Raw genomic sequence first — 12,946 nt, 5'->3', positions numbered from 1 at the left:
TAAAACAATACATCATCATCTCGACTGCTTTGTTGAGTAGGTCAAATCCAGAATCTGTCTTTGCCTTAACCTGTATTCTTTCAAGGATCATCAACCTGAATGGATACCAACTCCCCTTTAAATTTTCCCCTCTGTTCTCAGAAACCTATCTCAGCCTTTGTGTTCATCATTGTCCCCTTTTGGAGGATGAACTTCTGAGCTGAGCCGAGCTTATCCATGGATGTTTCCACCTCAAGGGAATAAACTCGCATAGCCATATGCTTTTTGTTGACTTTATCCCACATCAACTTCTTTAACTAGGAAACCACTCCCTGACTCAATGAACCCGATTTCTCGAGATAAACTAAAAGATCAGCAGATGCTGGGGTCTTGTGCAGTGCACAAAAGTGCTGGAAGTATTAGGAAGATCACACAGTATCTCATTTTCAGAGTCCACCATTTCCTGTATCCCTTCTTCTGACCTCTTCATCTTTTCATTTCAAGCAATCAGTTTGATAGCTATCCCAATTTATTTTACTTCATCCTCTCTAACCTGCTTAACCAGTCTGTCTTCCGCTGGACCTGTAACAGGTAAGATTTTGAGGAGCATGACAAAGTACATGAGAAGAGGATGTTTCCTCATGGGAAATCAGGCCACGATTCAAAATAAAAGACTGCTATTTAAGGGAGAAATGGGAAGGAATCCTTCTCTCAGACACCAAAGTTCTCTGCTATGAAAACCTGAGGAGGTTGAATATTTGAGGGTGGCCAAATTTGACAAAGAGGAACTTTGAACAATAAAGAAATTTGAGATTATAGGGAACCCAGGAAAGTGAAGCAGAGGCCTGAATCAGATCAGCATGAGCTCTCTGAATGACGGTAGGCTTGAAGAGTCATGTGGCCAACTTCTTCTCCTATCTTTATGCGAGGTAGAAACGTCAAAGTTATACATTTGGATGATCGATGTAGAAGAGGTTTCTGAAACAGAAAGGGGTGAGGGGAAATAGCCACCAAGCACTTCTGAGAAAACAAATTACCATTTGATGAGGGTAAATCTTAACTCACTGCAATACTAAAATTATTAGCCCAGTTTGATGCCAAGGTTGGACTGAATTAATTGTGGGCTACATTAACTTTTGGCACAATTAGTGTAGTGGTTCGGGGCTGGGGTTTGTTAGGTCTGCTTTGTTCATGAATGAGTGAGACAAACACCAGGCTGAGTCGAAATCAGGGTTCTTTGTTCTTTATTACCGGATTGTAACACTTGCGACTAAACATGTTAGTCGGAGAATGCATTCTGCCGTTATCAGCAAAATGGTGATTTTTTATACCCTTGGATACATGCTTAGAACATCATCATATCATTACTTGTCCAATGACTGTTGCTATCCTTTCCCTACTAGCTTCCTGCCTCTCAATCCATCAATGTCTCTCTTATCTTGTAAGTACAAGGATGCATTTACATCTTGTTACAGCCCTGTACAGGGCAGGGTAACTCCTTACACATTCCCATCTCATGATGTTTTACCTTACAGGTTTGAATCCCATGCTGTCTGTAAGGAGTTTGTATATTCTCCCCGTGTCTGCGTGGGTTTTCCCCAGGGGCTCTGGTTTCCTCCCACAATTCAAAATACACCAGGTATTGCAGTTCAATTGGGTGTAATGGGCAGCACAGACACATGGGCCAAAAGGGCCTGTTACTGTGCCAAATGTCTAAAATCTAAAACTCCAGTTAAAGGATGGAAAAGAAAATAATCAGGACATATCCTCAAATAGAGTGAGCATCAAAATTGACAAATTGGTCATATTTTCCATCATCATATGGTCTACTGCTCTTCTCGCTCAAAGAAAATGTGAGCAACAAACTGGTGTCTGCTAACATCACTGGGCCTTAGTCTGTAAAAAGTTGATGAGCTGGAAAGAGGAGAAGAACCTTGTGCAGATATTGAAGAAGAACACTGATCTTAAAGGATTAAACTTTGGAAAAGTAACCACATTTGCAAATAGCGAGATGACCTTTTAACAGTCCAGTTCAGGCTACGCAATCCCATAGTTACCTAAACACTCATACAGTGTCCCTGTGAAACCTCGTTTCTTAAAAAGGAGTATTTGCAGTCAAATGAAAATTTAGGAACAGCTATAATGAATATTAATGGGTGGCTGATTCACTGACATTCTCTGTAGCAATAACAGTGCATCACCGACAATGACAAGCACAACTTAATTTGTTACATTCAAAAAGAATACCAAGAGCCTACTGTGCTGTTGTTACATCGCTCAGTCTGCACAGGTTCACCTCATTAGCCAAGTTTATTGCAACTGGCATCTTTGGGACACACACAAAACTAACCTCATCTTTCTCAAGCAGACAGTTAAATCAGATTACTTTGGAAGTCTTGTCAATGGCGATGCAAATAGAAATTATATTCCAAATGTCAGAAGAGAACATTTTTATCTGTACTGCACAAAATTTATTCAGAACCAATTGAAACAATACATTTGGGAACTTGCATAGAAAATAAAAAGTATTTCAAATACAACAAGTAGCATTTATTAGATTTTAAATTACTGTTGATGACATAAGATACTGTCAAAACTCAAAAGGGTTTCAGAGATAAATTAACAAAATAAACTGATATCTTGCTTCCTATAGAAGAGTGTTGTAACAGCAAATCAACAGTGAAAAAAACTAATCCTACTCAATAAATTTGTAATGCAAGGTCATCAACCCCAAAACTCTTGGATTTTATAATTTACAGCAAAGCCACATGGATCTTATGTTTTATTGGGATGGATTCCCATTTTCCAATGTCAGCAAATAATTCCATGGGTAGATTAGCATCCAATTGCACTGATGTCATCAAGCTGGATGAACAGCTGATCACATTCAACAATCCTCGGAGACCAAACCAAGAAGATAAAAACCAGACCTACAATTTTAATCAATTTTATTAAAATTTGATACATTTTTGCAATGTTAAAGATTGGAACAAATACACATTAAGATAAATAACAGAAGCTTTTTTTTTCTTAAAATCCATTATATTTTGAAACCCCCATGTTTTTCTGTGGCCGGATTCTTGACAGTCACTGTGGCCGAGTGCACCTTGAAATACTCATTTACAACAGAGCGCTTGATCTTTAGTTTTTCTTGAGCATGAAGAGTTTGTAAATACCTTTCATTCATGTCAATGCAATTGCATTCTCTTGATTCCATTGGGAGATATAGTCAGTGCTCCATGTTCAGAAATAAGCCCTGCAGCCCATGCTAAATAGTTTCCATCCACACGGATATATAATGGGCCCATAGCCTAAGCGATTCAAGTGCTTGTCCTTGCGCTTCTTAAATGTTGCGAGAATCTCCACATAGCCTCTCGTGTAGCGTATTCTGGACTTATCCTTGCTCTCTATCTTTGAAGGTTTTCCTAACCTCAGATGTTAAATAAGCAGACGTCCTGATTGAAATACATCGACTGAAACACAGTGTTGCCTTCCCAACAATTATGTCTACTTTGACGAGTGGTGGGGGGGGGGGGGAACTCACATTAAACAATTTCATTATGGGTTTCCTTAGGCCATATAACAATGTAGTAGGAAATGAAAATAACTTTCAAGAAACTGGCATTCTGAAATAACTCATTCGACTTACAAAATAAAAGCATGTGTCAATCATAGTTGAGAATGTGGGTTAAACAAAATCTGCAGGGCACAATATTTGGTTCTTGTAAAGAGTAATATGCAAGAAAAACTAGCAATGGTTTCTACATATGGTCTACTTCTCAAATATTCCAAGCACTTGTATAACATTCAGCTTTCAGCAAGTATATTGTCTCTCACCCCTAAATGCTTTTAACCAACAAAACAAAAACATTTGACATGTATTCAGGTTATCTGAAAAGACAGGGGAGATATCATGAGAGGATATTATATGTTATTCTGCAATCAATGGAATAATTCATTGGCTGAATTCGCTCCACATAAACCCACATATTTTTCAATTGAATAAAAAATTGCATCCCACAATTCTACGTTTTATCTCTCATTCTATTTCAGAAATAATCAGCAAAAATAATTAAAATTCAGGGAGCCAAACATCTTATTACATGTAAACTGGTCTTTATCACTTTATTACAGTGCTGTTCAGCTTCATTCAATACACTGTAAAAGCAAAATGCACTGTCTTTTTCTGTTTAGAGAAAGAGTCATGCAATAGTTTTCCACAGAAACTTTCAAAATGTTATAAATAGAACATGCCTGTGCCTCGACTCTTTGATTCAAGAAATATCCTGAGGCTTACCAGAGCTCACTTTCAACCAACCCTCACATCGACAGCATGTGATAGGTTCTGTAAAAGACTGTATGCTGCAAGCACACTTTGACAGATGTTTACATTTAATTTATGAACAAAGATAAATTCTACATGATTCTAAAAGTTAATATCATCCCTGATTTTCTGTTTTGCCTTGCCAATGCCACGGCACATACCATCTTGAAAGTTCCCTGTTACATTTCAGTTAAACTACTTAGTGTGCAGTCTTTGTTACAGGCAATGATGAATCCTGAAAGGCACCGTTATAAAAACAAAACAAAAAAGCCACAATCCAAAATTTGAATTCCATACATAGAATGCATATACCAATGAACAGCACAGACAAAGATTGTTTTCTTCAGTAAGTTTTCCAGTGAATAGAATTCCACATGATGTGTTCATCATGCTCTAGTACTTCGACTTCCTCAGACACGTAGAGGTCAAAAGTTGTATCAAATACAGGATACAAGAGGATATTTGGGGGAAGTTTATAATTTTCATTATTCTATTTTCCACTTTGCCTTCTAAGTACATTTTCTATCAATAAAACAAGTGTATTGGAAATACTGCTTCTTGTTAAAAAGAACAACAAATGTAAATAACCACTTTGTTTCAACATATATATCTTTTTTAAAGATATATATGCTCAGAATTTTACAGAACGGAAAGGTACTTCCTGAAATTATAGTTCTAGCAGACTGTTCTACTGTTAAAGGTCCCTGCAGGATTCAATACCACTGTTCCAGCAAAATAAACTACATAGTACTGACAGCCAAACCACCATTTTCTGTTAATGAAAAGGTTTCAGTGTTTACCTAAACAAGTATTTTCAGTTATTCTAGATACAAGGTTAGCAACAGAAAGGCTTAATGTGATAGTTTGGTTACTCGCTTTGTTTTGAAAATACCAACTTAATTAAAATACTAACTCAGAAATTTTAAAATCACATATTTCATGGCCTCAGATTATTTCCCCAGTTACACCATTCAACACCCTATTAGTCAAAATAGTAAAGGCTTGCAACTAATTATGGAAATTTACAGAGCAATGTATTGTCTATAGTTCAGGCATTTCACCTCATTTCACCCACCAATTTTAATCATTTACAGCTGAATTATTCATTTTGAGCCCAACATGGTGACCTGCAAGAATACATTGGCACTGGAAGGATTCCAGTATAGATCAAACCATTCGATGTCCAAACATTATAAAGAGAATTTGTGTCGCATTCCCTTGAGTTTAGAAAATTATTGTGGATTTGATCAAACTTTCAAAATATAAAGAGGAAATTATAACATCAGTGTGGTTGACTATTTCCATTGACTGTATGCTGGAGTGCAGAGAGAGTGGCATGATCTAAAAATTAGAACCAGACTTTGTAAGAAACCTTCCACAAAGGCTAGTGATTTGGAACTCTTGTCTTCAAAATTATCGATACAAAATGAACTGTGAGATGTAACCATGGGACTGATGGATTTTGGTTATTTGAAGATTTTGAAGGATATAGTATGAACGTGGTTACAGATTTCCAATCACAGATCAGCCAAGATCTTGCTGAATGATGGAACTGGCTGAGTATTCCTGTTCCCAAACTCCACTCCGATTGTGATTGTGATAAATTGTAACTTGAACACTGTACATACTGATTCACAATCCATTAAAATAATTATAACCCCTAACAACACACAAAGGTCTAATCACACGGTTACAGTGCATGATTTTGTCCGTACAGATTGCGAGTAATTTGCATGGAAACCAGCTGGTGCGGGACTGTAATGAAAAGAAAAATTCCACTTACCATAATTTCTAAACATTTTCCTTTGAACCACCCCAACGCTACCGTTTCAGCCAGAAAAGAAGGCAAATTTCAAGGACCTAAATTTGGGTACATTAAAAGATAAATTACTTTGAGGGACCTCACTTCACACATCTTCCTATTTAGAGTCCACATGAAAAATTTGGAAATCTACATTTTGTTCAAAAAAAATTTATGAAGTCCTAACCTGGTTGTTTTGTGAACCAGGGTTTCTGTTCCCTGTAATAAACAAGGAAAATATTTCATTGCCAAAAGAAATGTATATCAGGGCAATCAACTAATCCTTTGCAACAGATGAATGTCACAAAATGAATGTGCTCAATGAATTCTCCAAAACAGACCTAGCTGCTTATTTTTCAATTGGGAAACTTGAATTCAAAAGAAAAAATGCTTCACTTCCTGTTTCACAAAATGAGACCAGAGTAATGCACTGAAGACACTTATACTTTGATGGTATATCCCTTGTTGAACATGTCCTGATTGAAGGAATTTAACAAAATCAAATTGATTCCTTTGCAATGACTGAATTAATGTAATACAGCGTAAATAAGATACAAAGTTCAGGATATCTGCCAAATGTTTGCAAGGAGGCCTCCTGAAAGTTAAGGGCACAAGGAATAGGACATACTCCAAGAACTTGCTCCATTGTACATGCTTCTCCACCTCAAAAACATTGTTCCTACACAAAACCTAGATCCCATTGATTTCTTTGATAATTTATCTATTGTCCAAAATGTAACCCAATGAGGTATCAAGGAGCCTTCAGGAGCACTGAAGACAGTGGGCAGCAAAAGGAAACATTCCAGTCGTTGAATACCCCTCGCACACACAGTCTGTGGCTATTGAAGGTCAATCCTTCCAGCAGCAGGACATCACTACAGAGGTTCCTCAGGGCGGTTGCCCAAGCCCTGAAGATCTTCAGTTGCTTCTCTATTGAACTTCCATCACAAAGTCACTTATAATAGCACAAGACTCAATTCCATTTGCAATTCTTCACAAAATGAAGCAATGCATCCTTACGGGCAAGATGATCTGGGCATGTGCTAAAAAGTGGTGTGATATTCACCACACAAGCATTACACAATGGTATCTCCAAACAAGAGAGTCTAACCACCTTCCTTCATATTCAATATTATTACCATCTCCAGGAACCCCATGATCAACTTAGCTGGGGACACCATTAACTAAATATTTCAAATGAACCAGCCATCTGAAACACTGTCATAGATATTGATGTACATCTTAAATTAAAGCTGAAGTCTTATGGAAAGAATCCCAGAGTTAAATCTCGTGTTGATGCAGGCACAACCATAAATTGCAGAAAAATGAGAATTGTCAATTGAATTAATTTATTCATCACAAGTACCAAAACACAGTGCATCATTTTGCATGCGATCCAGATCATACAACTCGTATGCTCAGACTTACAGTAACAGGGCTCAAGGGGATTACAGAGGTAGAAAGGATCATGGCAAAGTTTGAAAATGAAGTTGAATGAGCTCGTTCATGGATTAGAAGAAGAGTGCGCTCGTGGGAAAGTGGCAAATCTGTCATGATAAAATAACCGAGGAAAGGAGCAAGGTTCCAAAAGCACCAGAACTGAACTGTCATTCCTGAATCAGTAATTCATGCCAGCTTGATATGTAGAAACATTCAATAATTTTAAGCAAAATTACATTTTACAGATGGAAACCTGGAGTAGCCTTGTTGCATATTCCAAGCTCTCGATTTTTCATTAGGCTTTGATTATAGACAGTCATGCTTCTGAGGCCATGAGGGAAAAATTAACCAGGATTTTCAAAAAACCTGCAGTCCAGAAATTCTTCTATACATTAAAGGAACCTGAAATGTGAGCCACACACCAGGCCAATGCACTTTTTGTACAGACATAATGCAGAAATATTCTTTCATACACAAGATCCTTGGCTGTTTAAGGAGTCTGAGGATGCTTTTCCATTTACTGTCAATCTGAGCAAGAAAAATAAAAAGGTAGATTGCAGGTCATGATGGAATGGCACCTAGGGGGAGGCAGAGTCAGAAGTTTGCAAGAAGGTTGTGAACCAGTCACAATCATCTACTTTTGGAAGCAGGGCAGGCATTGTGTCATGATTAATGGGAGAGACGTTTCAAATGCAATGGCAGGATAATCAAGGGGAATAATCTAGGGTCAATCCAAGGTGGGGTACCCTGCAACTCTGACCCCCATGAATGACTTTCAAAAGAGCAAATGTTTAGTAGAAATGGCACCTACCTGCATAAGGTTCCTTATACCAGAATTCACAGGTTGGGGACAGGCATATCTCATGCACACCCCACAGAAGAAGGCTTCTTCATAAATTCCTGCTTCTAAAAATTTGACCTAACCACAAACCAAACACACAGGACTGAGTTTGGCAGAAATGGATTCCAGACACTGAATACATCTGGATGTCCCCATGCATCTTCCCCATGGAGAAAATGGAAGCAGAAATCCTGATTATCAATATAGTCACAATAAATTCTTTATCACACTCAGTGGAAACCCCTTTGTGCAACACATAACTGTTGGCCAAGAGACAGAAATTCCAGACCAGTGACAGTTTTACAAAATATTCCATTCAAATCTCTAAAAATCTGTTTTAAAATACTTGAATAAAAGCAAACTTTATTTTTCACAAGGGTATGTTCAGCTCATTTACTTGATAAATTGCAACCGCATGACTAACTAACGCAAGTGAAATGCCACTCATAAGATTCAGTGACTGCGGAACTCTGGTGAACAGAGTATTTCAGAGGAACTAAATATTTCAGTTTTGAGGGTTGGTTGGTGAGTGTGTGGTGAGGTGTTGGAAGAATTGTGTCAGTCCAATTCCAATGCATGTAACGGACATCATTTTCATTTGAAATGTTTCTGATTTGGGAAAGCATCCCAACACCATGATCAAAAGGAAACAAACGTCAGGTAGCCAAAATGACAAGTATGAGAAAAGACAGAGTTCAGAGAACAAATTTCAGAACATGGACCCAAGTAGCAGAAGGCACAACTGCCATGCGAGTGGGGATATCCAAAAGGCCATGATCCAAAGCAATGGTGCCAGTGGAAGTGGAAATGGTGACAACAGTGAATCAGATGGTTGAGAGCAAGAATGGATTTAACCAGGAATTAGACAATTTTCACAAGGAGCCACAAGGACACCAAACAAACACAGGAGACTACATAACTGAAACAGTGTGGGATGCTGAACTAGAGAGGGAGTTTTGCATGTGTCACATATGGAGAGGATAGAAGGCTAGCAAGAAAAGCAGAGCAGACATAGTAGACAAATTAACTCAAACAGAATGACACTTTTGCCAAACCATACTGAAAAAGCAGTCCATCAGATCTTTGCATTGGATGTTTTAGGGCAAGGATAGAGGTTCCAGAGGAAATTAATTTTACTGGGAAAAGAAAAAGCTTGGGTTTAACCCTTGTTTTAAAGATAATTCAGGAGTAGTAGGAAGATTTTTTTTTTGGGGGGGGAGAATGGGAGGGAGAAAAAAAGCGAAGCTCACATGGTTTAACCGGATTGGGTGAGGAATGGCTGAATCAAAAATGCTCCAATTTCGTTTTACTGAGAAAGTATTATCACCTATTCATAAACTTGCAGTCAATCTTTCAATACCCTAAACAAATAGTTTTACTCGTTCACTACCCAGAATCTCAGGCTTGTTGTCCTCCATTTACATAGGGATAATAATTTCATTGTCATTATTTCCTGTTCATCCAAGAATTCCATGCACTCCTCTTTTCTCTCTCATGCTTCACAATGCATCTTAATATTTTCTCTGCTTCCCTCACTCCCCATGTACTCTGAGAAATATCTGCATGGCATGGAAAGAAGCCAATTACTCTCTGTGCCCAAGTCCTTTTCTACTGGTGTTCTCCTTTCAATCTTTTTCATCTCCTGGATTGACCATGAGCACAGCAGGAGATTTCCTTCTGATTTAAATGAGCATGTTCAATGAAGCATTGTTCTATATGTTATGGATGGCACCTTTGGGGCTCTGCACTCAGCCCTGGATCCCTTGACTACAGCCACGTGGACATCGCGCTGCTTTTCATCAATTACAGCTCAGCATTCATCACCATCATCCCTCAGCACTGGCCAGCAAGTATCAATACCTGGGCCTCAGGACCTCCCTCTGCAACTGGATCCTTGACTTCCTTCTCACAAGATCACTCAGTGCGGATTGGTAAGATCTCCTCCTCACACCTCAAGGATCCGCGCTTAGCCCACTGCTCGACTCTCTAAGAACCCATGAGTGTGTCGATGGACACAATTTCAATGCCATCTATCAATTTGCCGATCACGCCACGGTTGTCAGCAGAATCGTAGCTGGCCATGAAGAAGCGTACAGGAGGGAGATAGATCAGCTCATTGCGTGGTGTCACAATAACTACCATGTACTCAAAGTTAGCAGAACCAATGAATTGATTGTGAATTTCTGGAAGAGGAAATCAGGAGAACACAAACCAGTCCACATCGAGGGGTCAGCAGTGGAGAGGGTCAAGAACTTCAAATTCCTGGGTGTCAAGATCTCTGAAGAACTACTCTAGGGTCATCATGTGGATGCAATCATAAAGAGATTTTACCAAGAGCTACATTTCATGAGGAGTTTGAGGAGATGTGGTGTGTCACCGAAGACTCAGTGGTTTCATCACTGTCTGGTATGAAGGTGCAAGAATGGAAAAGGCTACAGAGGGTTGTAAGCTCAGTCAGCGCCATCATGGCATTAGTCTTCATTCCATTCAGGACATCTACAAGAAGTGAAGTCTCAAGAAAGAAGTTTCTATCACCAAGGACCTTCACCACCCTGGCAATGTTCTTTTCTCACTGCTACCATCAGGAAGAAGGTACAAGAGCCTAAAGACTCACACCCAACATCACAAAACCAGCTTTTTCTCCCTCAGCGATCAGATTTCTGTCCAGACAGTGAACCTGTAGCCATTACCTCACTTTTTCTCCTTGTGAACTAATTATTTATTTTTAAGTACTGTATTAAGGGAACTGTAATTTATTGCAATTTTCACCTGTAGTACAGATCTATCACCAATGTATATAGTTACAGTATCTAGACTGTGCTTACAGCGATTGGCTGAGAGCTTAGCCACGCCTACTGTCTGGGCCTTAAAGGGTTGTGTCCCTAGCCAGGTCGGATCATTCTGGACTGGTCGGCCACCTGTGAAGAGCTTCTGTCTTTTGCTAATAAAAGCCTTGGTTTGGATCAACAAGTCTTTGGTTCTTTCGACGAGCTCGACAAGTACACAAGACTTCTGCCACAAAACAAAATTCATGACACATGTTCATAACAAAAAAAAAACTAATTATGTGTCTGATTCTCTATGTTTGCACACTCAATGCAAGGTATAGACTTGAAAGACAGATGGGCAGGAAGCTTAATAGGAGTATAAAACTAAAGATTACAGAGTGGAATAACACATCCATCAGGAAGGACTGAGAGAGGCAATTTATTAAAGCTAAAGATCTTAAAAGGGTGCTAGAATTTATCATCTTCAAGCGAATAAACATGAAAAGATTTATATTACTTTTTTTGGAAATTTATTTTGTCCCTTGCACTATTTGACTTGAAAATTTGCAAATAAAATTTAATTTAAAAAAAAAAACAAGATTCAAACAAATTTCTCAGCATTGTCAATAGTAATTTATAGCCAACACTCTAATTGTTTTACTTTCTACTTTTGCCTGAAATTTTAATCCATGTTAACTGAATTTAAAATAATGCCCATTAATGCCCAAAAATAGATTTCAAATCATAAAACTAAATGATTGTTGATTTCCCAGTGCAGTTTAATGTGTGGATTGGATGAACATTTATGTCATTCAAATTTTTTTTCTGGCATAAATCACTGGGCTTACACCCAATATTCAGAACTGCTTTCCAGAATAATCAGTCATGTCAAAATGCTCAGTGCTTTTGGTACAGGTGGACTGTGTCATTGGCAATCTGTATAGCACCAGGAAAACAAAAGATAGACATCCAAGCCCTCTTTTGCTGCAAAGACTCCATTCTTCTCAAATAAAACATAGAAGGAAATTAATTAAGATGTCCAAGTCTCCAATTAAATTAACAATAGACATATAAACAGCATCACCTGAAAGATACCTGGGAACAGAAGCACCAGTGTTCAATTTTTCACACGACTTCTTTAAACACTAAATAAATGATTGCCAAATGTAAAAGTAATCCCGGGGAATAAATACACAAACCGAACAGCAGATTTTGAATATTTATGGAACATTTGTTTGCTTTTGGATTTCTGTTTGACAGAGGATCACTAAATTATTTAAATTTAGTATTCCTGACAAACTCAAAAAAAATCAAATCAAGCAATTGGATACAATCAGGTTATAATTTTTCCAAATATTCATTTTAAACATGGAAATAGTTCAAGATTGGAAAAGTAATGGGCTGCAAGCCCACAAAGCCCCTGATAACTGAGAGGCGACTCAATGGTTGGAACATGCCATCTCAGAATCAGTAGGTCGAATCCAGTTCCTCTATTCCTCTACGTGATTGTTAGGCCAATGTTGTCCATCATCTTGTGTTCCCCATTCCCAGATACCAAAGCCATCAGTACACAATACTCAGAACCACATTGTTACTCCTAATTCTAGTCACCCCGTTCTCCAGCCTTTCCCACTGCAATTCTTTCCCTGTGATCCCAGAATCTTTACATATCCATCAATTGATCCTAATGAGGTGACCAGCGAGCCCCCCCCCCCCCAAATCGTTACAACACCCAGAGACCCAAGTATTGTGCTTGCCAAAGGACAAGTGAATAAAGTTTCAAATCCCTTAAA

The 12,946-nt window shown here is 38.4% G+C and overlaps 1 protein-coding gene across 5 annotated transcripts in view; it reads right to left on the bottom strand.

The window, feature by feature from the left end:
- Window positions 1-12,946, bottom strand: part of LOC138764181 (FYVE, RhoGEF and PH domain-containing protein 3-like) — a 243,352-nt gene that overhangs the window by 229,111 nt on the left and 1,295 nt on the right. The window contains exon 2 of one of the 5 annotated variants that reach the window (XM_069939741.1): window positions 6,087-6,163. The exons of the other annotated variants lie outside the window; for them this stretch is intronic. Coding sequence (XP_069795842.1) covers window positions 6,087-6,102 — 16 coding nt within the window. The 5' untranslated portion in view covers window positions 6,103-6,163. The remainder of the gene's footprint in view (window positions 1-6,086; window positions 6,164-12,946) is intronic. 5 annotated transcript variants of the gene reach the window in all.

This window comes from Narcine bancroftii, chromosome 5 (assembly GCF_036971445.1).
Source record: "Narcine bancroftii isolate sNarBan1 chromosome 5, sNarBan1.hap1, whole genome shotgun sequence".
Classification (NCBI taxonomy): domain Eukaryota; kingdom Metazoa; phylum Chordata; class Chondrichthyes; order Torpediniformes; family Narcinidae; genus Narcine; species Narcine bancroftii.
The sequence above is the reverse complement of the archived record's forward strand: the minus strand, read 5'-3'. Positions and strand labels throughout refer to the sequence as shown.